This window comes from Gallinula chloropus, assembly GCF_964237585.1.
Source record: "Gallinula chloropus genome assembly, chromosome: 4".
In the NCBI taxonomy this organism is placed as follows: domain Eukaryota; kingdom Metazoa; phylum Chordata; class Aves; order Gruiformes; family Rallidae; genus Gallinula; species Gallinula chloropus.
Window position 1 is genome coordinate 19259251 of NC_140088.1, and position 27966 is coordinate 19287216.

General features: G+C 40.9%; 1 protein-coding gene across 4 annotated transcripts in view; it reads left to right on the plus strand.

The window, feature by feature from the left end:
* PAMR1 (peptidase domain containing associated with muscle regeneration 1) overlaps window positions 1-27613 on the plus strand; it is a gene marked incomplete at its 5' end in the record, with an annotated part of 57321 nt that extends 29708 nt beyond the window's left edge. For 2 of the 4 annotated variants that reach the window (XM_084263430.1, XM_084263431.1), the window contains 5 exons: window positions 19458-19670; window positions 21224-21290; window positions 23801-24033; window positions 25386-25681; window positions 26928-27613. In XM_084263430.1, coding sequence (XP_084119556.1) covers window positions 19458-19670; window positions 21224-21290; window positions 23801-24033; window positions 25386-25681; window positions 26928-27464 — 1346 coding nt within the window. In that variant the 3' untranslated portion in view covers window positions 27465-27613. Of the gene's footprint in view, window positions 1-16603; window positions 16805-19457; window positions 19671-21223; window positions 21291-23800; window positions 24034-25385; window positions 25682-26927 lie in introns of all 4 variants that reach the window. The other 2 variants (XM_084263428.1, XM_084263429.1) reach the window with 2 other exon arrangements.
* Window positions 27614-27966: the final 353 nt, after the last annotated feature.

Sequence of the window (27966 nt, forward strand, 5' to 3'; positions counted from 1 at the left end):
TGCAGTATTACTATGGCTGCAAGGCATACAAAACCTTGCCTGCTTCCAGAGTTTTCAGATCTATGTCAGAGCAGCCAAAATACACAGAATCACAGAATCATAGGGGTTGGAAGGGACCTCAAGAGATCATTGGGTCCAACCCCCCTGCCAAAGCAGGTTCCCTAGGAGTGGTTGCACAGGTAGGCATCCAGACGGGTCCTGAACACTCCAGAGAAGGAGACTCCACAACCCCCCTGGGCAGCCTGTGCCAGTGCTCTGTCACCCTCACTGTGAAAAGGTTCTTCCACATATTGGTGGGGAACCCCACTACTTCAAAGTCTCTTCCCCACGTGCCCCATTGTCAAGAGTGGATTTCTGTCCTGGAATTGCTTTTATTTATCAGGGGAGTTAAATCATTCATGACATGATACTTCCTTGCATGGATCATTTTGAGATTTTGATTTCTACTGGTCCAGAAGTAGCTCCTAAGACTTGACATTTGTCCCAGCAGACCAGATGAGATGCAGTTTTACATTTTCTGTAAACCTGAAACAGTTGTGGTTCTGAACAACGTGCCACGTTCTGCTAGACTGCACAGATTCCTGGTATGTTTTCTGTAGGGAAGGGGTTGCTGAAAATGAAAATTGAGGGTTCCTGACCTGGGGGGTAATGTAGCTGGCTCTTCTGCCAACAGCCTTTTTGCTGTGAGTAGTTGTTAGCAGGTCATTTAGGGACGGGAAACTACTGAGCTCTTTGCAACTGCTCAACGAGATTATGTTCTGTTCCTGTCTTTAGGAGAGTGTATAAAAAAAAAGAAAAAAGAAAGATTCCTATCTGGTTCAGAACCAACTTAAATTTCAAATGAAATACATTTCCAGCAAATCTTAACACTAATTTTGTCAGGGTCTGCACTACAGTCAAGGCAAGAAATTAAGCTCGTGTTCTTTCTTTTACTAGTTTTCCTTTGTAATTCTAGATTAGAAACTTCACCCATGCAACACACACAGCAAACAACAGAGAATGTAGTAAAAAACCAGTAGGATGAGACTTCTGTCCTATTGTAAACAATGGAGGCTATAGGTAGCAAGAGAATAAAAGGGAGGAAAACACTTAAAATTATATACAGTGAGATTTTTAACTTGACGGGAATAGTGTGGTCTGTGAAAGAACAATTTAGGTGGATGAAATGCTGTCATTTTACGATGTTTGCAGCTGTATGCTGGGGGATATTTTTTCCAGCACCTTTATTGCTGCCTTGCATAACATAAAGGTTGATTTTTTTTCCTTCTTTGTGAATAGCAAACCTCACGGTGGGAAAATATCATGGCAAGTCTCTGTTCTTTCTGGCTTCAGAGAAGCTTTTTCTTAAGATATTTCCCTCAGTTTTGCCAAAATATATCCTAAGTATTTTCCATTGTATGGAGAGAAAAGGCAGAAAAATTAAGTTTGATTTGTTTTTAAGAGCAAAAGGAAGAACTGGAAAAAATACCTGTGGATGTAATTCTTTAAAAATTAGTCATGTCATTTCCTGAACAGCACTTTATTTTAAATGTTCAAGGGAGATCATGTCATGCTCAGAATCCTTATGTCTCTTAGGTCTTGCAGCGACAGTGCTGTCTTGTGAGATGGAGCCAAGGGAAATAAATTTATTTCTGCAGAAAGCAATCATAAAATGATTTGTTTTGGAATATTGAATTTGATTTTGGACACTGTGAGGCTGATTCCTTCCGTCTGGTTTTCCTGGAGCAAGTCAGGTGTAATCCCACTAAAGTCACTGGGTTTACTTTGATGAAAAACAGGTGTAAGAGAGAAGAAAATTCGAGCCTCTTTATGTTAAGTGCATGTAGAAGATTTGAGGTGGTGCAACAGAAGGTACCCGGAGAGATACAAGGGTTTTAAATAAATCCAAGGGGCACACTTCAGAGGAAGGAAGACTTTAGGATTATCTCATTTAGGAATAAATTAGGCCAAATCAAACAAATTCAGCAATGAACATTTCACGACAGAATTAGAAATCAGTTTTAAGTCCTTCACAGACCAAATGCAGCCATGTCTTTTTGTCTGTTACCAAGTTTACTTTTAAGGATACGAGAATTACTGTTGGAATTATGGAAATCATCTTAATGAGATAAATCCCAAAGAACCTATTTTTTCTTCTGTTAAACTAAGTTACATCTATTTAATAGGATGTTCAGCATTGTCAAGCTGCTTTCCTGGGGTAATATTCAGCCCTAATCGCTCTGTCAGTTACAATTTTCAATATTAATAAAATAATTAAAGGCACAGTTGGCTTATAACTAGAAGCCTCTTTTTTCTTTTCTTATGGTAGACAGGAAATTGTCTTCTTGTTTACAATTTGAGGGGCTAATATAGTGATTTAAAGGCTTCAGCAGAATGAAGTGAAATGCAAGCATGTATCTTTCTGTTAATAGTTCAATCAGTCCTCTTTCAGGGCAAGAAATATTTTCTCTAAATGTCTGATTACATGCCAGAGACTGTTAAAAAAATCCAAAGTATATGAATTTGGAAAACAAATGCTAACCAATAGAGTGAGAGCTTTCCTTCTTTCTTCTGCCTTAAACATAATAAAGAGAAGTCCTAGCGACCAGCAACAAATACCTTCTTAGACATAAGCATGCTTTGTTATGGTGATACAGTAAGCAGAGAAAACTGCTTCGTATTGTTTTAAATACATGGGATTCCTTCTGATCTTAAACTGAATTTGCAGTATGCCTGCACACCCCTTCCAGTGACCGCCTTAGCCACACTGACATGATTGAGGTCTAACTCAGGTTTTTCTGTCTGACCTCTGTGGATTTTAATGCAAATAATCCTGCAATCAGAGGCATTAAAAAACCCCAGAATCAGACCATCTTCTCCTCTTAGCCTGCAGCACCCAGAAACAGAGCAGCAGCTTCCTCAAAAGATGCACATTAGGGGCAAAGTAAGAAGCTGACTAGTGGATTCATCCTGATGCTCTGCATGCTAAAATATGTCCACTCAGGTATCAGACTGTCAATGACTCTGTACAGCACGACAGCTACTTGTTCAACTCAAACTAAGAAAAGTCTTTTCCAGAGTCTCAGTGTTGAGTTTGCTTGCTGAAGATGCAGCTGTAGAGAGATGGTACTGCTGGTGCCCCATGGCAAGTGCTTTCCCCCTCTGCCTGTCCTCCTACTAGGACTGGGTGTTCTGACTGAAAAGTGCTCCCAGGGCTTGCTGGCCCCAAAGCAAGAGACCTTGACCTCATCCTGCCCTGAAATTTCCTGTTACCTTTATTTCAAACAAAGCCAGGCGAACTGGAGTTCCTACGCAAATAAAAGGAACTTGTGCTGAATGGGGAATTCAGGGCTCAGATCCGATTTCCATTTTTATTCTGTTTCTCGCTCCTGTCTGCCAAGAAGAAGAGGTTTGTTCTGCATCCTAATGAAGGGCCTAATCCAACTGACTAAGCTGTATAAACTAACTCCTTGCTGTAGACTTTGATGTTGCTATGGCTGGCCTCACTATGTTCCAACAAGCCTCTGAATCTAGCTTTCGGGCACTTCCCCACTGCTGATATAATCCCCTTCCATCCTTCTTGGGGCCATACAGTTGTGACTTGGGCTGGTTCTTAGGGGATGCCCTCACCCTTAATGGACTGACTGATACTTAAGACAGGGAGAAAGCATTAGCACCCCCCAACACACTCCCTGCCTTGTTCTGCTGTGGGAGAAATAAGCCCGGCTGTTAGTGCTTGGCATTGGCTGGACAGCGTTTGAATCCCAGCAGTGTCACTGGGGAAAATTTCTGGGCATTAAAACTAATTTTGCTACGTAACAGTGGCCATGTATTGCAGAGTCTTCTAAGGGAACACATGGAGGGGGTTTAAAATTTTGTCAGAAAAACTCTCAGTAGTAGGTTTCACTGTTCATAATTGCTGGTATGTATTCTGTCATTTGCAGCCCATGTTAGACCATGCCTATGCTGCATGATTATACTGGAGAACTTCAGTTATAACCAAATGTCTCTGAGGTCTTTCTTGCCACTCTGGCATGGAAATCAGTCCCATTCCAGCTAGGGAAAATGTTCCAGAAAGAAATCTGACTCTTAATTTTCCCACTCCTAGCCCTACCATTGGATTGCTTCTTTGTTAGTTTCTTGTGTTTTGGCTATTTTTTCAGTAGAAAATAGCTCATTACAGCTTTTTTAAAGGGACAGAGTTCTTCCCTTCTTGTATCAAGGTGGTTTTTTGGTCGCTCTGTCAAAGAGATGAGATTAATGCCACTCTTTCTCCATCACATTTCTACTGTCCTCCCTGTAGGCTTGCATGTATAGAAGGGGAAATAAGAACCAAGCTGCTCCTGCTGCCAAAACACATATGTACCTGGAGCTGCTAGGGAGTAAAGGCTTGTAGTGACTCTTTTTCCCTATCACAGCCCAAGGGTTCACGTGCCTTGACACCCACACAATAGCAAAAACCTTTAACAGGAATGTGGCTGTTCTCAAGTTGTGCAGACGCATTATGAGTTACAGGCTAACAATGAAAACAGTACCACCCTTTAGCCTGTCATACAGCAGTCCTGTGGTCTGAACATAGGCAGGATGCTCTCAGAGGTGACTTATTCTCCAGAGCCTTCCGTAGACTCCCTCTGAGAGGCAACATAGTATCACTTCTTGTGCTTGAGCACTATTACTTGGTTAAACTGCTCTTTATAAGCAAGGACATCTGCTTTATTGACAGCTCTTCTTGTGCCTTTGTTATTTTCTCAGTTTCTATTAACTACCCTTTTTTTCCTGTTTTTTAGAAAGTGAAACATGTCTGGTAAAAATCCATGGTATTCTGCCCAGAGCATAGCTCCAGGCATTGCTATAATCTAAATAAATCAGAAACTGTTTCTCCATCCAAGAATAGGCCTGTCATAGGAAAAGAGGTGTATTTCTAAACCACATGAAATAAATTCATAGGGAATCTCCACTTGCCCCACTCCAAAGCAGTCCTGAGCGTTTTCCTCAATCTGCTAACATGCCTCAGAGATAAAACCATCTGCAGGATTCTCTCTGGTATAACTTGCTGCATGGAAGAATTAATCAGGGTTTCAGGAGGACAGGTTGGACCAAGGAACGTTCCAGGTATTCTTGCCACACTGGATGGCACAAAGATACTATTCTGTGTCATTTCATCACTGAATCACTTAGCAGACTAAGTCTTCCTGACAGGTGTGCCCTAATGTATGGCATAAATCATCTCTTCAGCACAGAGTAACTGCAGGCAGACCAAAAAAACCCCCAGTCTGCATCAATGGCACGCTTTAGGCTCACCCTGACCTTATGCGACTCAAACAGGGGGCTGGTACACAGTTATAAATTGCTGATGGAAATGTTTTCTGCTTCCTAGCTGAGGGAGAGGAGACGTATCTTTTGGTTTCTTTGACAACAGAAGAAATGAGAAAAGGGCCCAGAGTAGATTATAGATTTGGGGTCTCTGCATCTAACCATTCATCCCCTCTGAAGACTACCGAGACACTCACTGTGTGTAGCTTCTGGGGTACAAACATACTGACTGCACGTTCTTGCAGGGCTTCGGGGTAACCTTAAAACTCCTTTGAAAATCTTCTAGGATAACCAGCACGCTTCAGTGATGATGGTTTCATTCTTTTCCCCACAAAGTTCATTCAACAGCTTTGTTCCTCCTTGAGGATTTCACACTGGAACCTCTCTGAGGCAAGCTACCTCCTGCACTTCCCTTTGTTGCACCCGTGGGTGTGATTTCACTGTCTTGCATGCTGTTTGCAACGGAGACAAAATGCTGCCAAGGCAGAAGCAGCAGGAATGACGACACAAACGACCAGAGAGAATCCCACTTGCTCTTTCTTTTGGCTCTCATGCTCCTCTTTGGTTTCTTCAAGAGCTCAGGAGCTGCACTTTACAGCCAACCAAATTGCCCTGCTACTTCCTTATTACTCTTCTGCTTTTTAGTTACCTTAATTTTCTTTTTCCCTACACTCTCATCTCAACACTTGGTAATTTCCATCTCTTTTTCTTAAACAGGCAATGCCAGATCTTCCTTTCTGTCTGAAATCCAGCTCAGATCCCAGCAAAAGGCTGAATAAACTATTCTGTCAGCTACGCTGGAGTCAATCTATATCATTAGATGGCGTTTTCCTGTTACAGTTAATGCACATTCACCAACATTGTTTCACAGCAATATGGATTTCTTTAGAGTGTCTTTGTCATCCAGCATTGCCTGAGTTGTCCCTGTTTAGCTAGAAAGCTGACATCTCCAAAATTAAACACTTGAAGATGATTTACTCTCCTTTGTTATTTGGTATAATAATGAGTATATCAGCTTCTCTACTGCCTTGCAGTCTTCTCCCCGAGCACGTAGTGCTCTCCTCTGCAGTGTGATATTGAGATGTTTTCCAAAGGACACACTGGGGAGCTTATTCTAAATATTAGTTCTTGCCACTGATACAGAAAGAGAATGTTGAGGATCATAAGGATTTTGTGCACTCCAGAACCCCATGCACAAACAGGTCCAGTTGTATGATTAAATAGGCCATCCAAGTACCGGAAAGGTTGTATCCAGAGACACAGCTTTCTAAGGCCTAAGAACAATGCTGATAAAGATCAAGTGTCTAATTGTAAGCAACAACCTCCAAATTGCCTCCGGATGAATAAATCACAGTGGGAGATCCAAGCATATTTTCACATGGATACGGTCTCATTCACAGAAGCAGGGAGCTGGAAAACATCAAGGGTGAGTTCCAATTGGCTGGAAGGGAATGAAAAGATTTGGATTTCAGTAAGGATTATGTCATAGTTTTGTGTAATTATTCCTAGCTGGTGGAACCACTGCAGAAACGAAGAGGCCCAGAGAGCAGTACTGGAAATCTACTGTCTCTGGTACTTGGGGTTGGCAGATCAGCTGCTCTTGTTATGATTTCCTTTGATGTTTCCAGGATTAATGTGAGGACTGCAAAATGCAACAATGAGAGGAGATTTGAACTTTTAGGATTCTTTCATGGGGGATAAATTAAGGCCCAAAATCTTTGTGGTGAATTGTCTGTCCCAGCATTTCTACATGAGCTGGAGCTGGAGCTGGACATGGTGTTGGGAGAGTGTGTTCTGGGGCATCACAAGAGGCACAAAGGAGGGTGGAGAGTTTTCTCTCCTTTGAAACACAAGTGAGTGAGGGCAGAGATAGTTTATCCAAAACCCTCCCTTGATAGCAACCTCGGTGGAAGCTACTGCAGTGCAAGGGAGGCATTTTGGGGGAATAATCCTTGTTACCCCTCCAGGACTTGTATTTGATACTGAAGGACAGTTCCTAAGTGACATTTAGGCATCTATTTGCTCTTCTAGCTACTGAAATCTCCATAGCATGGGTACCTTTGTGGAGCTGGTTATTAGTATTTTAGCCTTGCCAGCTGAAGGCCCTGTGACAACTTAGAGGTGTGAGGTAACTCTGAGACCCCTGCCGAAATCCTCACCCACCTGTTGCTGCATCTGTGGTGACAAACATGACCCAGCAGAGCAGCACTGGTTAGTTGTGTGGCTGCAGCTGTTTAGAGCATCCTTGTTCTTCAAGGCCCAAGAGTGTCCTTATTCCAGAAAACACTGACATTAGTGTGAACACCTTTTTACCACAGTGGTTTCCTGGCCCTTTCCTGTAACAGGATCTGCTGCAGTTTTCCCATGTGTTTGTTCTCTGCTTTGAGAATCTTGCTTAAAAAAATTATTCCAACCTTAGTGCTCCTGGCTTTCTTTGTTCTTGTTGTAAAAGTTGCAATCACACTTTTTCTTTTTTCCCCTAAAAGGCAGAGTCTGACAGCTCCAACAAGTAATAGTTTTGAGGAGCAACAAAGAAGACAAACAAGTATGCTAGACATCATCAGGCCCCTCAGACATGGCCCATGTCAACACACATCACTCCTGAAAAGCATTTTCTTCAGAGAGTTCTGACCAAAATCGCCTATCCCAAAGCGGTTCAGCTCCCAGCAGTCTGTTCTGCTGTGGGGAGAATGATGATCAGATAGCAAAGCTAGTCATCAAGCCTCTTCTGCTGTCATTCACATCCAGCTCTTAACAGGGTCTGTAGGAGAACAGCTGGGCTGCTTGTCAGTGTGTGGCTTCCTAGTTAGTAGCAATCTCCAGCGTAGGAGAGGTGGGAGGTTCAGGGAGGTGGTGGCAAGAAGATTAATGTCCTTATGGTGAATCATGCAGTGTTTGCTACCATTTATTCAGAGTTGATCTTGAGAGCAGCAAGATGCCAGGCTCTTTCCTGGGTGTAAGTACTATCGCTGTAAATTAAGCTCCTTATAGGAACAAAGCCTGTACTGAAATGATTGCAGGCTTAGGCAGAGTGTCACAAGTGTCACAGAGGGAAGGACATTCCCACCACAGCTTACACAGTGCTGCAGGGTGTCATGACTCTCATGTTGCTCTTTATGCAGTGCCCATGATCCCAGCACGCAGAGAACACCGAAGGCAGAGAGGAGCCAAACAGGAAGGCTGGGACTCCTAAAGCATAATTCTTGAGCCAAGGCTCCTGCCTCACAGTGTGTGTGACCTACTACATCAAGGTCTGGCAGCCCTGTGCAGGGGAGAGTGCGCAGCCATGCTGCCTCAGGATGGCAGGATGGCCTCATGCTGCCCAATGCTGGCAAGCTATCTCCTCAAATCCGTGGCCAAACTCATATGCCTGTTTAACAGCTCTGTGCACTGCTTATGAGAAGGAAAAAAAAAGAAGTTCTGAGCACTCTGAGCCACAGCCTCCAGAAATCCCTCACCTTATTCCCTTCTTGGGGACACAGCCATTCCAAAAACATTTTGACAGCCAGTGTCCTTATGCTTTTGGCTAAAGTTAGTCTCCGTGGGATTATGTGTTCAGCATTAACTGTCTCTGGGCTGCTATGCCAAGCTGCAGAGGGATGATGTCTCATGAGAGCCATCTGAGTCCTCCCCCACATCAGTTCTTTTCTGCCAGCAAACCCTGTGAGAACCTGGAGTGTCCTCACTATGTGGATGCACGCTGAGTAGAGAAGGGGTAAGTGCAGGAATAAATGGCATCAGAGATTTACATGGACTGACAGAGCTCATGGGCCAAGATTAGAAATAAACTCTGTTATGAGCAAAGACAACAAATTCTGTAAGTGTGCATTCAGAAAAGCTCTTTACTCCTGGGGCTTTGCAAAAGGCATAGCAATACCCACCAGTAACTGCTAAGCTTTTCACAGCTGGTTCCCTCCTTAACTCCTGTGCTTTGCGCCCAGGCATACTGAACTGTCTGTTCCCATATGGCTCCCTCACCTTTGTACAAACCACTGCTGCTGAGAATAATGTGTGGTTTATGTAATGGTATAATTATATAATGCTTATTTCTGCACAAAGCTGGGCCAGTTTAGATGTAAACACAGTAAGAGTATCAAGAGGTGACAGGACTGTTCCTCTGCCACTCACTCACCGTCTGCCTTCAGGTAAATCACTTGGTATCTCCATCCTACAGTTTCCCCAGCAGGAAAATGCAGGTGGACAATAGTTTTATAAAAAAACTTTGGAAATGCAGAGATTCTAAGCTTTAAGAACTGTAATATAATGATACTCAGGTAGCTATGTAATCAGACTTGCCCTCAAAACAAAAGTTAAGCCAAGAAAAAGAATTTGATCAAATCAGAGACTTGCAGGCCAGAAGACAAACTGGGTGGGATTGACCACCATAGACTTTAGCAGGGTTGGCTACAGAGAGCAACTGCAAATATCAGTGAGCTTCATGAAGTGTATGTAGGTAGAGCTGGCTGCGAGTTTTCTGTTAGAATAGCTTCAGAGCAGTAAATTTTCAAAGAAAATTATATTTTCTGCTGAAATGTTACTATTATTGCTATAATCTTCTTATTCTTATTTTCTTAACCAGAGAGAGAAAAAAATCACTTCTACATTCTCTGCATGTTATGCTTCTTCCAGCAACAGCATCTTGGAGCTGTGATTTCTGGCTCTTCCAGGTTCTCTTGCTCCAGAGCACTTGCCAGCCGCTGTTACAGAGCCAGGAAAACCCAAAGCTCAGGATCCCAACTCCTGATGTTCTCTGTACAGCGTTTCTTTGGCTTAGGGACTGCTGTGGCTTTTAGCAGCATGCTGGGTCATGATAGCATTCACTGGAGAAAATAATGTCGTTTAGGCTTTCTCCTGACAAAATGTCCTGTGCAAAAACGTGCAGTTTCTATGGCCATTTTCAGTGTTTGGCCTCCAGGGAGTCTGCCAGCACACCTTATGTGAAAGCAATATTGCAAGTACATAGAAAAACATTCCCCAGAGCCACTACAGGACAGTCAAAATGTGCTATTTACTTGTTGTGGTTTAACCGGACAGCCAGCTAAAATAACCACACAGCTGTTTGCTCACTTTCCTCTCCCCACAGTGGGATGAGGGGGAGAGAATTGGGAAGAAAAAAGTAAATCTTGTGAGTTGAGATAAAGGCAGTTTAATAGGACAGAATAGGAAATAGTAATAACAACAACAGCAACCAAGAATACCATCAGGAATTATAATATTAATAATAGAATATACAAGACAGGTGATGAACACCAGCTCCATACCACCTGCAGACCACCGATGTCCAGCTAGTTCCCAAGCTGCAGTCTGAACCCCCAGCCAGCTTTCCCCAAGTTACATACCGAGCATGACATCATATGGTATGGCCCTTTGTTCAGTTTGGGTCAGCGGTTGGGGCCATGTCCCCCCCAGCTTCTTGTGCATCACCAGCCTCCTCGCTGGCGGGGCAGTATGAGAGGCTGAAAAGTCCTCGAATTAGGGTAAACATTGGTCAGCAACAAATATTATAGCAGTGTGCTGTCAACATTGTTTTCATCCTAAATCCAAAACATGGCACTATACCCACTACTAGGAAGAAAATGAACTCTGCTGCACCCAAAACCTGGACAATACATTAGCACAGGTCAATCTGGAAGCCGAACTCTGACTTGGGAATGCACAACAAGATAAATTTCTTTAGTGACAACAATATTAGAGTGTCCTGTAAGCAAATTAAGAACAAAACTCCACACAGCTACAAGCTCTTGAATGTAATATTTCGGGGGGTGGGGAACAGAGGGGTAGGGGGAATAGAAATGTAAACCTTTTATTAGTACCAGCAATGAGAAATGAGATTTATTTCAGGCATGCAATATATTATTGAAAGGTTATGCAGAATTTAGAGATGATGTATGATATGTGTGAGGGGTTATATATTATTTAACAAGGAAGTGGGTGAGAGGAGGCAGCAGAAGAAAATGGTGTTCATTTAATGAAGGGACCCTGGGACAAAAGCAAATGATAATTCCATCAGGCAGGAGTTGAAGGACATTGAGGCGAATAAAGTGTAGCTCAAGAGATCATCTAATTTATCTCCCTGGTGGTAAAATGAGCATGAAAACTATTTCTAAATGGCAGATAATTCAGATCTGAGGAATGTCTCTACCATATAATTTAAAAGGGAGAGGAATTTGCACTGTTATTATTAAAAATGGAACACTTTACTTAAAAATTCAGCAACTTGCTGTTCCTCTAGTCTAGTTTTTTCTCATATTGCAGAAAGTTGTCTGGAGCCATTTTAATGTTTCATATGGGACAGAAACATTTTTTTCTTTTTTTCCAAGTCACCGAAGTAAGAGGCAGGAAGGGTAGCAAGTTTCATAGGGAGTCTGAGTTTGTTCTATAGGCACTTGAAGCAGCTCTGACTTTTATTCTTTCTCTAACAACTGGGCTGTCACAATTGAGCATTTCTGCCACAAGTGCCCAGAGCCACCTTGTCATATACCTTCCTACTTTTTGCTCTCTCTCCTGAACTGTATAGAGCTGTATCCGGACAAAACTGACCTCAGACCATAAAGTGACAAGGGTTACCAATATGCCTGTATAAATTAACTGTGGAACTTCCCAGGAACAGCCTTGTATAGCAAAATACAGAAAAAATAACATGAAAAAACCCCACCAAAACAAACCTCTCAGCTAACACCACCCTATTCTCTCCAAAGTCTGTTCTAGTTTACTTTATAGATGGAGTCTCAGTTTTCAAGACATGAGACTCATTTCCACTTACATCGTACTATGCCTTTCAAACATTTCTCAAGGAGACTGTTACAGAGAGTTTCTTGAGTAAGAATCCTCCTGTTCTTAATTTTATCCTACCTGAATATATTTCTTTGTCTTCCTTTAAACATTTTACTTTATCCTTTCTGGTTTTACCTTTCAGATTATCGTAGTTTCTAGCTTTTGCATGACTAGAGTGGTCATTCTTAGCTCTTAGTCACTTTCAAGATTTTATTTCCATAACATTAGATTCACCTTTCCGTGAAATCTCTCCAGTTTTCTAGGTGTACATTCACCAGAGTCTTTACAGATGTCATGACACCATACCATGAAGAATGGGATCAGCCTGACCCTCATGGAGTCTCTGGGTTGCTCAGTATTTTTTTTTTTTTTTTTGTCAGACATAGAATGAATGTCTTTCATATTTGGCTGTCTACTACCATCCCATAGTAGATTTTTGCAGCCACCTAGTCCATTTTCTGGATTCCTGGTGGCCTTGGTCTTCCAATTGTGGGGAGAAGAGTGCCAAGACTGAGCACTGCAACCTGAAGTCCTGACACTCTTAGTTCCTTTTTGGCAGTATTGTTGCAAACCTTTCCATTTGGGACAAATGTTGCTGACTTCATGGTACAAAAGGCTACATGTCTTTGGCTTCTTGTTCTGTCTGTTTTGCAACATGCACTGATAGAAAAGGTAAGGGATTACTCTTGTGAAAAGCTGGGCAGTGAGAAAGTCCTCCTGTGGGTTATCAAGACAGTTTTTTCTGCTCCTTCCTCTCTCATTTTACTATGGAGATGTAATGCTATAGCCAAACATAGCTCCAAGGACATGTGTCTGAGACACCTTAAAGGAAGGAAGCCACAGCCACAGGGCAGTAGGAATTATTTATTTCATGTGGAGCAGAGCAGTCTAATTAGTGGCCTAGGAGCAGTTCCAGCCTATGGAGTGCTGCTGGACAGCCCACTACCCACTTCCCAAGGAAGTCCTGTACAAAGAGCTCACAGCCCCATCTCTGCCGTAGCAATCGTGCTGGACCAGGCACAGGTATAGCTGTGGGTGGATACAAGGTGGATACAAGGGTATGGCTGTGGGTGGGTGAGGGCTGGCAGGGGTGTCCAGCAACATGACTGCAGAAGCTGCACAATGCAGAGGAGGACTGATATTCAGAAATATTCAGTAGATGGCAGGATCAGGCCCATACTACCTGAATCAGGGAATCTGAACTCATATCAAGTATCTTAGCTTAGAAACTGAAGGTGGTTGTATTTTATGGATAGAGTGTGTATCCAGAGGGTGAGGGCAGAGGTAGGTATGGATGACATTTACAAGATGTTCTTTTCCTTTCTTTTTGACTTCTGAGAAATGTCTGTTGTAGAGTTGGATATAGTCTTACACCAGGAGAGAATGTTGAAAGACTTAGATAAAATATTGAAAATTTGAAATTCAACAGAACCAGTCAAATTCTCACTGTTGATGGGAAGCTATCCATGAAAAGATAAGAGAGAATGGGATGAAGCACACAGGGTGCAGAAGAACTGCCTGAAAGATTAGGTGAAAAGAATAAAAGACAAGTTGAACTGAAGATGAAAATATCCTAACAAACTGCAACCAAAGCAGTAGAGACAGGTGCCAGAGTAACTCTATGTGACTTTCAGATATAGCTGAAGCCAGAAATCTCAGCTGTGGGACTGAGATGCAGGGAACATCTCAAGATTCAAAACCACATTTAATGAGTGGAGAGAAAGAATGAACTTACAAAATGACCCAAAGAAAAAAATGAAATGAGTGTCTGTGCCAATGTAGCCAAGTTTAAAGAAGACAACAGACCACGAGGGAAGGTCTTGTGTTACAAGGGAACAGGCAACAAGTAGCTACACGCATGGGCAACAAAAGTGATACATATATTAATAATACTTAGTTGTTTTGCCACCAGAGAACCCCCCCCAAGTTACTCTGTGACACAAGTGTGTTTGAGCTAATTCTTACAACATCCTTGTGTGGAAAGGAGTACTCTCATTTGTTAGATACAGCAAATGAAGCAGCTTAGCCATGGACAAATTTTTAGAGCTATGATTAGATCTCATGACCTTCTGCCTGTATATCCTCTACTCTAGGCCATACTAAATGAATCTGTGCACAAAACACTGAATTTACATCATAAATAAACCCGGAGTTGTTCCAGCTGGGTCACACTGGCACAGAGAATCTAAAGAAAGTTTGGCAACGAGAGCAAATCAAAAGCCTAGAAACTAAATATCTTAATCCCTTAGGAGATGGAACAGGAAAAAATACTTAACAGTTTGTGGAAAAAAATAAGCATGGCTTGGTAATACTTTTTCCAGGAAGGACCTAGAGCACAAAAGCACCAAAACATTTGTTTTGAAGAGCTGAATTGGACCAGACACAAAACAGAAAATCTGTATTTATGATAAAAGGAGAATTCCGAGTGGTGCACACGTTTCTTTTCTCATTTGACAGGCTGAGGGTGACTTTACATTGAAAGAGAGAAATATAAATGTAGTGAAATGGATAGCTGTTCAGAGAAAGATACAGAGGGAGGGACTGGGAATACAAAGATCATTACTGTGCTGAAAATTTAAACCACCTAGAAAATCTATGCTCCCATTATTTCCCTTTCATTTATTCATGTGCTTGTGTATACACATATGCACCAATATATGCCTATATATGAGTATGAGAAATACCAAGGGCTAGGAATGAATTTTGTTCCATTTTTATCATTATTCTTTTGCTAAAGATGACACTGATGCAGAACGCTTGCAGCCAAGAGGAAATGCTGAGCTCCCCTAACTGGATGTGTTTCGATTTGAAGCAGTGAGTCTGGGCCCTTTGCTAATGCTTAAATGTTAGAGAGTTTTTCCTTCCAAGACTTGTGCTTACCAGTGCACACATTATTCTGCCGGCTCATTGTTTGATGTTTGCAGTAATCCATAAAATGAGGGAAATTCCTGTGGAGTCTTGCTCTTGCAAATGCTGCAGCTTTTGGACTGTTACTCAAGAACCTCTTCTTTATGTGTATAATTGGGTGGTCCACAATGCATATAAGTAGATGCATTCATGTGTGTTCTGTGTAAGGTTTAAGGGGTAAGGCCTTAGAAAAGCTTTTTGCCTGGAAGTGTAAGGATCAAAATTTGGCTGTAGGTTAGTAAGCAACTAGCCATGCAGCAAAACAGAAAAAGTCAAAATCTAAAAGCATAAAATATGGAAATCTCTTCATCATTGATCCATCTCTTTCTCTGTTTCTCTACCTACCCACCTACCTATCTACATACGTACCTAACTTCAGCAGAGTAGCCCATCTCCAGTCAAAAACCCCATAGGTTTACCTAAGTCTTGCACTGAATCATCTCCTATGCTGTTTTCCGCATTGAATGCCCAAAGACACAGATGGATATCTGTGTAAATCCTAAAACCTATGTTTCCTACGTTGTTGTAATATCTACATACCAAAATACACACATGTAATTTCTGCATACTGAAAATTGGTCTTAAAAAGTGACTTGGAGAAGGTTAGCAGTGCATGGATGTTCCCTCTCTCTCATAATGCAGAAAGTAGACCATTGAATGAAATTATCAAATGAAACCTAACCAAAGGCAGCAGTGTGTTTTTCACACAACTCTCAGTCTGTAGAACCCATTGCCACAGGATACTCTGGACACCAAGTATGTAGTTTAGAAAATACTTAAACATGTTAATGTTAAAAAAATAAAATCACCCTGTTATACCAAAAACACCATTGTAGTTCAGGTAGTCCTTGAGCCCCAGATTGCTGAATGCTGCCAGAATATGCCAGAAAGTTTTTTAAAATGTTTGCTCTGTTGTTATATTCCTCCTATCAAATCTACTGTTGAGCACCATTGAAGAAAGGTTTTGTGGTGGATGGACCTTTGTTCTGATTTAAGATGGCTGGTTTGATGCTTCCAGAGAAATCTTGCTTACGATGTTTAATTTAATATTTGCTACCTGCCATAATTACATAGACTATTGTCTGTAAGTATTTCCCCAATAGAGCAAGCTCTGTGGAAAGGATAAATATCAGAGTTTGGTAAATATCAAGGTTCCTTTTTAATGTCATTATGATAATGTTTGGTCTACACAAATAATGATGCTTTATTATTTCAGTGAGGTTATCTGAAAAAACCCACCACAGTGTAGAAGTGGAAAGAAGAATTTTAAAAAAATTCGATATAAGGCTTTTAAGAATCTAAATTTTTTTCTTGACCAAGCATGGTAGTTCATTCAAAACTCTTGTTAAGATGGAAAGTGCTTCACATACTAGTCTTTTGAGCAAATGAGCCCTAATGATGCAAATGCTAATGCACTTCACACTTCTGAGTAATCCCACTGAACTGAATGGATCTAGGTATGTTTTGAAAAGTGGCATATATGTAAGTGTGTAAGGAACTGACATCTAAACAACTTTCTAAAGTTGTTTTTACCTGTCTTGTAATTTTGACTCCTGTGCCCATTTTAATTGGTTTTTCAATGTTCTAAATAAAGAATCATCCTAACACAGTCCTGTTTTTTGTAATAAAGTGGATTTTTTTGAAATATCTGAACTGTCAGTGGTGATGTGTAGGACTCCAGGTGCTCCCGCTCATGGTATTGTGGAAGGAGATGACTTTAAATACGGGGCCCAGGTTTACTTCAAGTGCAACGCAGGTTACAACTTAAAAGGCAGCCGTGTTGCCCACTGTCAGCTTGATGGGACTTGGTCAACACATCATCCCGAATGTGGTAAGGTCACTTTAAATTTTGATTCTTATCAAATGTTTTGGACAGTGTATTCACATGAAGCTAGAATATCCACATCTCACTTGAAATTTAGTAGATCCATGGCTTAACATGATGATCTTTTGTCTTCCTGTCTTGAAGAAGCAATAGGGATTCATATTTTACCTTGTTGGAGCCAAGCCTGCAAGACTTGCATACATAAAGGTCTGACTGAAATACTAAGTGACTGAAAAATATTTTCCTCAAAGACTTTAGGCATACATCCTTCTTACACACAATCCCAAAATGTCTAGGACCAAAACCAAGTGAGGGACATTGGTCAACAGTGAATGGCTATTTCCTTTACTATGTAACTGATACCTTCTGCAGAAGTCTGGTGCACTCTGTGGAGGTGATGAGGGGCTTACTACATGAAGACTAGACTCTTACTGGAACAGAATTCCCATCCTAGAGGAAAACTGCTAAAAGATTCACTTCCATTCATTCTGGCTGTGCAAGTTGGCATGCCTGCCATTCACATTGGTTCAGTTGTGAAATTCCAAGCTTTTTTTTCCTCATACAAAGAGACTTTTTTCTTTAGCTGTTTTGTATTGCACAATTTTATTTTCATATTCCAGAATAGTTTGTATGAATTGGAAAAGTGCTTTTACAAGTGTGTTGTGGCAGACAATGTAAATTTGGGGGGAGGTGTTGTGAAATAGCTGTATATAAGTTCATCTGAAAGAGGAAGCAATAGGCATTTAAGTGCATCCAGTTGCACTCAGCCTAGTATCAGGATTGTGCTAGGTCCTGCTGCATGATGTCTCTGGCTAAAGACCAGTTGAAAGATTTGTTGTCTGTTATGGAAGTGCTAGGTGGTGTAATTTGGGTCTCTCCTTCCCAGATGTTTTCTCTTTGTTTTTAATCCAGAAAAAAAAATCATAACCTTGATCTTAGGGAAGAAGAGGATTACTGATAAAGTTACTAATAGGCAGAGGATGAAATCAGAGAAGGCCTTCATTGACTTATTAGGTCAAGCATAGGTACATTTGGGAACATGCGTTCAGCTCATCTGCTGATGTCTGTAGGCTAGATATCAGTGCAGGAAGCAACTTGCAAATAAAGGATTATATTGTAGATGATCCCCTGTAGTCTTTAGCTGCTATCAAGTTGTCAGGCACTTGTGATTCAGAAGTGAGAGAGCCTGTGAGGTACAGAGGAAAAAAATACGGAGCCAAATTAAAAGGAGATGGTGCTGCTCTCCTGGTTGAGATGAAGTTCAGACAGCCTTTTTGTTTACTGAATATGGCTCATGGAAAAGTATTTAAGTACACTGGCACCTTCAGTATATGCTGCAACTCAATGTTGTTAAAGCAAGCACTGAAATACATGCTTAGCTTGAATTACATACTCAAGAGCATATGCTCTTCATTGGACTTGAACAACTTGAACAGTTGGTTCTGGTTAGCCATGTGTTTACATGCTTTTCTGAGCTAGGCTCTGGTAACATGAGGACATGGCAACAGGATGGGGCCATACCTGTGCACTGTGACTGTGCTGATTTCACAGGGATTTAAATAAATGTATAAGCGCGTTGTTCGATGTTGGTGCTTTGGAAGGGAGGCTCAGCAGGTGGAATCTGAAGCAATGGCATGAAGAGGTTATTTCTGGTCCATAGGTATGTCTCAGTTTTCTCAGCCTTCCATAAGCAGAACAGCACCAAAACTAGCTGTCCAAACTAGATGTTCACTGGTTATCATGCAAGGAGACATTAGGCAGAGGAATTAAACGGAATTGCATGTGACTGCCAGCCTGACAAGAAAGCTGAGATGAAATCCAAAGGAAAATGAAAAAAAAAAGAAGTACCCTATCTATCAGCTGCTAAATACAAGGAGCAGCTAAATAGAAGAGCAGAACAGTGAAAAATATAGCGAAAAGCATTTATTAGCATCATCTAGGGAATGCTGTCATCCAGATTTAGGTCAAAAAATTAACTTTATTGAGAGGAAAAAATCCACAACAACAAATAAAAAGAAGGGGAAAATAATGGGAAGGAGGAAGTAAAAGAGATTTTAAAGAACCTAGCACAAGTAAGCTTTCCATTTAAAATTTTTAGTGTCAGTATACACATAATATATATATATATAATCTGTCAGTCTTTTCAGACATCTCAGTAATCCAAGAAATATGGATATTTGCTAAGAAACCAAAACACAACCCAACATAAAAGTAAAATTAAGTAGTCTAGTGAAGTATTGAAAGTACAGAAAAGGGAAAAAAACATCAAGGACCTGTTTTTCTGCAAAAAGTTTAGGTGCATCCTTTTATGTTCTTGAAGTAGTCTTGTTAATGTTAATGGGACATTAACATGATGTAAAGTTGAGGTTCTTTTTCAGGATTGTCACTTATGTTTGAAGGTCTTTTTAACAGTTTGAGGATCTTACACTTTCAGTGAAGACAAACGTGTGTATTATAAGCAGACATCTTTATGTTATAATTTTTTCTTTCATATTTGATGTTTTCAAAGACAGTGATCCCAGATGGGTCTTGACAAGGTGTCTTTAATAAAGTGTGGTTTGTGTAGTAATATCTGAATGAAATGCCAAGCAATCTGATAGGTGAAAATAATGCTGGGAACTTGATAAAATGGTTACTATTTTTTTCCCCCTATCGTTAGTTCTAGCTGAAAAAACCTGCTCAGATCCTGGTGGCCCACTCAATGGCTACAGAAGAGTAGTGGAAGACACCGGGCTCTTGAATGGACGCTATGCAAAAATTGGCACAGTCATTGCTTTCTTTTGTAACAACTCATATGTTCTTAGTGGGAATGAACAGAGGACCTGTCAAGATGATGGAGAATGGTCAGGGAAGCAGCCAATCTGCATAAAAGGTAGTTTACAATCCTTTTTTACCACAACTGACAAAAGCTGCTATGGTTTTACTGGAATTTGTTTTATATAATTTACACTCACCAATCATTTTTGCTAAGAATAAACTATCTGACTGACCTTATACAGAGATGGGTAGTTTTTGCCAGCTGCCAGAGAAGATGACAGTGATTCTAGAAGATGTTCCCATCTTTAAACATGGAGAAAGAACATTCCCTGAGACTCTTACTACCCTCACTCTAGGATCAAACCCACATAAAATCAAATAAATAGGGAATTGAAATAGAAGGAAATAATTGTCTCATCAGCATTGCTGTCATAGGGCCCAGCTCTCCTCTCAGAATCCTTCTAAGTCAATGGAACCAGTCATGGGTATAAAAGGCCAAGCCTGTAGATTGCAGCCCTCAAGGTTTGGTTCAGAAAACCACTTGAGACATGCTTAAACTATCTGTATTCATCAAAACGCTGAAACACATCTTTAAATACTTTGCTAGAAAGGGAATTATGCTGTTGACCTGGAGCTACTCTGAGCATGTCTGAAACCCTGAATGGATTAATTAATTTGGGCTGGGGAAACGCCAAATTAATTTTCCCAAAGCAATTGTTTGACATATATTTTAATGGATTTTCTTTTTTTTAAACCGAAGTAATGATAATATAAGGAAATATGTCTGTCCCCCAGGGAACTTGCTTTGTTCTGCCACTTTAGATGGAAATACTCTCTCCCTGAATTGTATAATCATCTGTGGAAAGTATCTTTATTGATTTTAACTTTGACAGTGACATAAAGGTTAACATATACAGTAATCACAAAGAGCTAGATATTGTTAAAACCGGCAGAACACAAGTGCACAGGCATACAGATAAAAATCCATCCTGCAAGATTCTTCTTCTTCCACCACGTGCAGCAGGAAGGAGGTTTGGGCAGAGTAATTTGAATTGATAAACCTGAATATTTTATCCTGCTTTCAATATAAATGAACTAAATATGAAAAATTAGAAATTCTAGATCTCTCTTCTGTTATTCTGTGCACATTAATCATAACTCTGAGGTGTTCCTTTGAATCAGACTCCAGCTCCTTCCAATGGGTGCACAAGCCAATGGGCTCTTAGAAGTCTCTAACATCCTATAGCCTTTCTCTGTATGCTGAGTCACAGAGGTTATTTCTGGGTGGATACACATAAGGAAATTCAGTTTTCTTTATGTAATTCCATTAATGAAGTTTCCTCAGATTCCAGAACACCAGTTGTAGTGGTGTAAATCTGGCATTCAGACACCCTGATGGACAAATCTTCCTCCATGGCTGAGTGCAAGCAGAGAAGGCTCTCAGTTGCTACCACCATAGTAAATGGGATAGATCCTGTGATCTGCAGGGAAGTATTTTTTTCAGGGCTTTATGTTTTAAGGCATATATTGATTTTAATGCACATAAATTACGGCCTCTTTTAATAATCCAGTGAACTATGGCTAGAGGAAAGGGTGGAAATGTCTGTGAACCATGACACTTGAGCTGTGAATGTGGAAAAGTACTGTGCAACGTTATATTTTTTCTAGCCTGCAGAGAGCCAAAGATCTCTGACCTGGTGAGACAGAAAGTGCTTCCAATGCAGGTTCAGTCAAGGTGAGAATGCAATATCTCAACTACAGTTTAAAGAAAATAATGTGATTGTTTTTTCCCCTCATCTCCTTTCCACCCTGTGTGTTTAGCTTGTCTGAGCAGCCATTCCTATACCACCAATGATAATCAAGCAATGAGAGCTGCTGGGAGGGGACATCTGATTAAACATAGGTCTGCAAGTTGCTGGAGACAACCAGGATGAAATGCATAGTTAGGGATGTGCAAGCTACTGGGCAATCCCAAAATTAGGTTTGCGAGCTTCTGACAGGCTATAAGTCACAGAACAGTTCTGTGGGGCTAATGATGTGCCTTAAAATATTAACATGTGCCATCTGACTGAAGAAATGAGCGGAGAGAGCACTAGGAGTGAAGAGGGTTTAGCAATGCAGTATGTTCCCATTAAGTCTGACCATCCAGAGCAATATAGCACATTCGATATTGAATTGGATTTGAGGTGGCTGTGGGGGAGAGGAGAAGAAGGGGAGGAAGGAATCAAAGATTGGACCCTGCCTTGGTTGATTTCTTGAAATAACCCCAATCTCAGTTAAGCTACAATGTGCAGGTTCATTTTGGTCCAAATAGTAATTTCTCATTTCAGGGTTTGTTTTTATTTTTGCAGTACATGAATCATTTATGTTTAGAAGTAGTGCAAGAGCTGCCCTCATCTTTGGTCTTAAGAACAGCCATACCAGGTCAGAATAGAGGTCCAGTTCAAGCCACATCTTGTCTCTGGCAGTAGCTCATGCCTAGAGAAGACTTTAAGAGCAAGGCAAGCATGTGGCTCCCAAATATTCTCTCAGTCTCCAGATCTGTGATGCATGATTGCAGAGATGTCATTGAGAAGCCATCAGGAGGCTTCTTCTTGCTTAAATTTCTCAATTCACTTTTGAACACATCTTTTTATGCTGAATGTTTCACATATTACACCAGCTGTATGGAAGTGGATACATGCTCCCAGCTCCATAGCACAGAATCACAGAGTCACACAATGGTTTGGGTTGGAAGGCACCTCAAAGATCACTTAGTTCCCACCCCCTGCCATGGGCAGGGACACCCTCCACTAGCCTAGGTTGCCCAAAGACCCAGTCAACCTGGCCTTGAACACTGCCAGGGATCCAGGGGCAGACACAGCTTCTCTGGGCAACCTGACCCTATGCCTCAATACCCTCATAGAGCGTAATTTCTTCCTAATATATAATTTAAATCTACCCTATTTGAGCTTAAGGACATTTCCCCTTGTCCTACCATTCCCTGCCCTTGTAACCGGTCCCTCTCCATCTTTCCTGTAGGTCCCCCTTCTCTTCTCCAGGCTGAACAAGCCCAGCTCTCTCAGCTTGTCTTCACAGGAAAGGTGCTCCAGCCCTCTGATGATTGTGATAACATTTAATGTTCATGGACCATTTTTATCCCTTGGAGTAGTATCTCCATTTCATAGATAAAATAGTGAGGCAAGGTGTGGATTATGCATTATTGCAAGGTCACATGCGAGCTGGGAATGGGACCCTGACAGTCTAAGCATGACCACCACAGCAGCTCTCATCCTTCTTCCAAAATACAATAAACTTGCAATTGATCTTGTTCTTAATAACTTTACTTTCCTTGAGTGCTGTTATGCATTGCATCACAGATTCTGTATGATGGAGGCATTCTGTGTCTCTGATCAAAAATGGAGTTGCCAGATGAAAAAGCACATTCTTTGGGCTGTTCTGGCTGCAGGCAGTACCAGAAATCTCAAGGGAAATTAATGTCCTGCTGATTTTTTCAGATGCAAATATTTTTTTTTGGTAGGTATGTGCTTTTAAGCTTTAGATAAAAGGACACATTCTAAGTGATGGAGATTTAAGTATGACTACAGTCAAGTTTATGGTACATACCTAGGCTGGTGCATATATATTTATTTTTTTTAATTATGATGTGGCATGTTTCAGCTAATCAGTACAATTTCTAAATGGAAGCTTAGTGATTACTGCAATTATGAAATCTCTGTGGTGAGGCAATTACCTCTGTTAATTGCTAAATCAAGCAACTTTATCAACATGATTTAATCTGAATCGATTCCTAATACTAGCTATTAAAATGTTCACTAGAGAAAAGATGTGCCTAACTCCTCTCTAGTGAAAATTAATTACAGCAATGCCAACTTCCAATGTAACTTCTTCATTTAAAAGCATGGCATCTCAGTTCCTTTTGGGAACAGCAAAAGTTGTTCCACATTCAGAGGCAACTGGTTGCAATCCAGAAACCTTAAAATTTAAAAGAAAAAAGACACAAATAGAACATGTGTATTTATATACATATACATATATATATATGGAAATAAAATAGCTTGGATATAAATGGGTGTATTGCTATACTACGTTGGAATTATATTTGTGCCTTATTCTTTCACATACAAACTTGGTATGATTTTAAATGATAGTTAGAACAGCTGGTGATAAAGCTATGATAATGATTGATTTTATAACATTATTACTACTATTATTATTACTTTGTGTTCTTTTGCCTTGAAACAGGGAAACACCTTTGCATCAACTTTACTCGTCTGCATTCAGCAAGAAGAAGCTTGACATCTATCCAACCAAGAAGCCAGCACTGCCATTTGGAGACCTGCCCCCAGGATACCAGCATCTGCACACTCAGCTTCAGTACGAGTGCATTTCTCCTTTCTACCGCCGCCTGGGTAGCAGCAGGAGGACTTGTCTGAAGACAGGAAAATGGAGTGGGAGAGCCCCTGTGTGTATTCCGAGTGAGTCTCCAAGGGAAAAAAAATTGCACACATCTGCGTGGATGGGGGAACAGGATCTGTATTCATCTTAGATAATTAGGGAGTCCCAGGGGTGTAGGCTGCCTATGTGTCCAGCTGGGAGTTGGAAACAATAAAGCTTCAGGAGATATGGTTCTTTTTATCCACTGCTAGAATGTGTGCAGTTGATGGCAAAAGGATCAAGCTTTCAGAACTGAATTTTGCCATCCATTTTTCTACTCTTTTATTGAGCAAAAAGTGAGTTTAACCCCCGATTTGAAAACATTTTCCTACTATCACTTCATTTTTCTCCTGTATGATTTACTGCAAATGTGATTTTTCTTTTGACTCTACACTTTGGTGCACAGCTGACAAAACCATCAAAGTTTAAGAAATAGAATGGAGAGTCTGGTTTTCAAAGAGGCTCTTCCTTTAATATACCCTGCTAAGGAAGGGTTCATATCACAAACTCTAAGTCCAGATAAAATCTTATCCAGAGCTAGTGCACAGAATAATTCAGGGCAGGAACATCACAAGATTTGGTACAACCCATTACTGACATCAGGCAGACTGTGAAAAGTAACACATCCTAACATCAAGCAAATTTTTAGAGTTCTTGTTTGTGGTTTTGCTCTGAGGTCATCTAATGTATTGAAAAGTATTTCACTCAATCCTTTTCACTATAGGCATGCACACACTACATTCCAGGGAAAAGAATGTCCTAAGGGAGACTAAAAAACGAGACCACATGATGTAACTCTTTCAACTGAACTCAACTCTTCCTAATACAGGAGATTTTACTCCAGGTCTGAGTGTGGATGATATATTCCTAAAACGGGCCAGAGCTTTTTTTCTTTTCTCCAGGATGGCTGTTGATTTAGGTGCATTTGCTTCAAGGTTGTTGTTGCAAGACAAGTCTATTCTCATAGGCATGAACTCATCTGTGCTAAGGTCAGTTCGAGGAGAGGACCTCATAATTCCTCTGTGACCACCTGGGATGAGTGAGTTTTAGTGCACTGCTGGATTTATGGTGTTTTATTATAAGCAAGAATCAGAGGTGTTCTTTCCATGTCTTTATGCAGTCATCTCATTATAGTGCAGCTTGACAAGGTGGTCACAAAAAATCACCCTCTCAGGTACTAAACCTGCATTCCTACTTCAGCCAGGAATTAAAATAATAATGGAAAAATTATAATTTTGCAGGTTGGAGACAGAGGTTAATTAGAAAGCTTCCCCTCATGCTAACCATTGCAGTTTGGTTTCTTTTGGCACATCCTAAGCAGGAACCAAGAGTGATATTCAGATCCTTTGGTGGGGAAAAGGCATTGCCTCATTCTTCATTCATGTTTTCTCAGTCTGTGGAAAAGCAGAAAACATCACCCTTCAGAAGACAGTGACATCTACCAGGTGGCCCTGGCAAGCTGCAGTATATCGGACGGTCAATGGGGTCAAGGAGAACAGTCTCCGGAAAGGAGCCTGGATCCTTATCTGCAGTGGGGCCCTGGTGAACGAGCGCACTGTGGTGGTGGCAGCTCACTGCGTCACTGACCTGGGTAAGACCGTCGTGCTCAAGACAGCAGAGCTCAAGGTGGTCCTGGGGAAATTCTACAGAGACGATGACAGGGATGAAAAGACCATCCAGAATCTGCGGGTGAGTAAGTCTGCTGGGAGTGGGAAATGATGATCACATCTGTCTTGTGTGGGGAGAAAAAGTTTATCCTTTGAGCAATATATCATTTTACACACTGTTCTTTAAAATGCATATCCAGAGACTGAACTGACAGAACTGTCATGGCACAAAGAGGGCACAAGCTGTAGTTCATTAAATTCCCCTGACACTGTGCAACTCAGATGTTCACCCCCTAACACAGATCACTAAGAAAATAGCTCCAGTTCCATGGGCCATAATGTCTTGAGTGATATCTCCAGAAAAAAGTAGATGCCAGCTACTGTCAGAAATGATTAGCATAATTTATAAGGGAAACACTTGTGGTCTATATCCTGATTTGATGCTGTGAGTGCCTCTTATATCTCAGCCCCAAGGCTGTAATGCTCTGAACTCAAAAGAAGTTTATGTCTGACTCCAGCTCCAAAAATAGCACCTCAGGCTCACCAGAGTGTATGAGTTTTGCAAATAGAACTAGAAAGGATGGAGTGAAAATGAGGAAGAATACACCAATTTTGGCTGTGTCTCTTTCTGGAGTGTGCGTGGGGGGTATGTGAGTTAATTAATGTTTTTTTCCAAGAAATCATAGTTAATTTGAATTTTTCACCCTACCCCACCGCCACTTTCAGTTTGTTTATTTAATTCCATCTTTTTCAGACTTTTCCTGTAAGGAAATATATATATTTAATATTTCTGTATAGAAGACCTATCCATTCTTGTAGTGTTTCATTAATGTAACTCACAGTAAAGGTTTGGCCCTAATATTATGTAATGTATCATGAGTATTCTTTTTCTGTGGGGACATGGTTGAATTTCAGTGAGGAGATAACACTGTAATTAAACCTACCCACCCCATCAAATTCTACAGGCTGAAGATGATATGGCAGGTAAAATCTTTTCAGTAAACAGAGGAAAAGAATGAACTGCACATTAACTCCCCGCTTTGCTGGAAATGTCATTGAATGCTTTTTATTAGGGAGAATTTCAAGCAATAAAAACTGTCCTGAAACCCATGGGGGAAAAAAAAAAAGAAAAAAAAGAGAAAAAAAAAAAAAAGATGCTTCATCTCTTTGCATCTCATTTGAGCGCTATGGTGAAAGAACAGTTTGGGAGTGGAGGGTAGAGAAGTGTGCAAAATAAATTAACATGTAATATAGTGGTATTGAAATAGTGCTACTGACTTGCCATTGCTGTTAACTCTACAATTCTTCCTACTTTGTTTCCTCCCCAGATTTCTGCCATTATAGTGCACCCTAATTTTGACCCTATATTACTTGATTCTGACATAGCTATCATAAAACTCTTGGACAAAGCCAGAATCAGCAGTCGTGTTCAACCTATTTGCTTGTCATCTTCTCATGACTTGACTTCATCCACAGAGGATTTAAAAATAATGGTTACTGGGTGGAAGGTACTGGCTGACATCAAAGATCCCGGATACAAGAATGACACGATCCGCATGGGAGTTGTTCGGATGGTGGATTCTCTGTTGTGTGAGCAACAGTATGAAGATAATGGGATACAGGTCAGCATCACTGACAGCATGTTCTGTGCCAAACAAGACCACACAGCCTTTTCTAATATCTGTCCTGCTGAGACTGGTGGAATTGCAGCCATAACATTGCCAGGAAAAGCATCCCCTGAGCTAAGGTGGCACCTTATGGGATTAGTGAGCTGGGGTTATGATAAGACTTGCAGCCTAGAACTCTACAGTGGATACACCAAAGCTCTTCCTTTCAAAGACTGGATTGAGAAGAACCTGAAATAAAACACTGTGTCTGGAAATGGTATTTTATAACTATCATAATATCTCTCTCAGTCTCTGCTGCTTTAGGCTTCTCATCCCAGTGACGAGACACATCTGGGATAAGGTTAAGGCAGGCAGCCTGGTAATTTGTCCTAGGATCAGATGTTCCATCAGGCTACTTTTACTTAACCCATGGGTCTTAGTGCATGAGAAAGTTTTGCCATATTTTGCCTGTCTCCCCTGGTGGGAGGATGACGCTCTGCTCCTGAGTCTGACATACAGAAACAGGACAGCAAATTTTGACTGAAATGAATCTGTAGTGTGGAATCCCCTAGAGAAATTGGTGGCAAGCCTCTCCCAAAGATCTGTATGACTGAGCAGGTTAGGAGGCTAGGAAGAGTAGCCTGAATTAATTATGATGGATGAGCTTGTTATGGTATGTGCTGTTTGTATTGCCATAGTACAATGTAATCTTTTTCCCTCCCAAGTACTTTACACATTAAATAAACCATGGTTTGTTTGT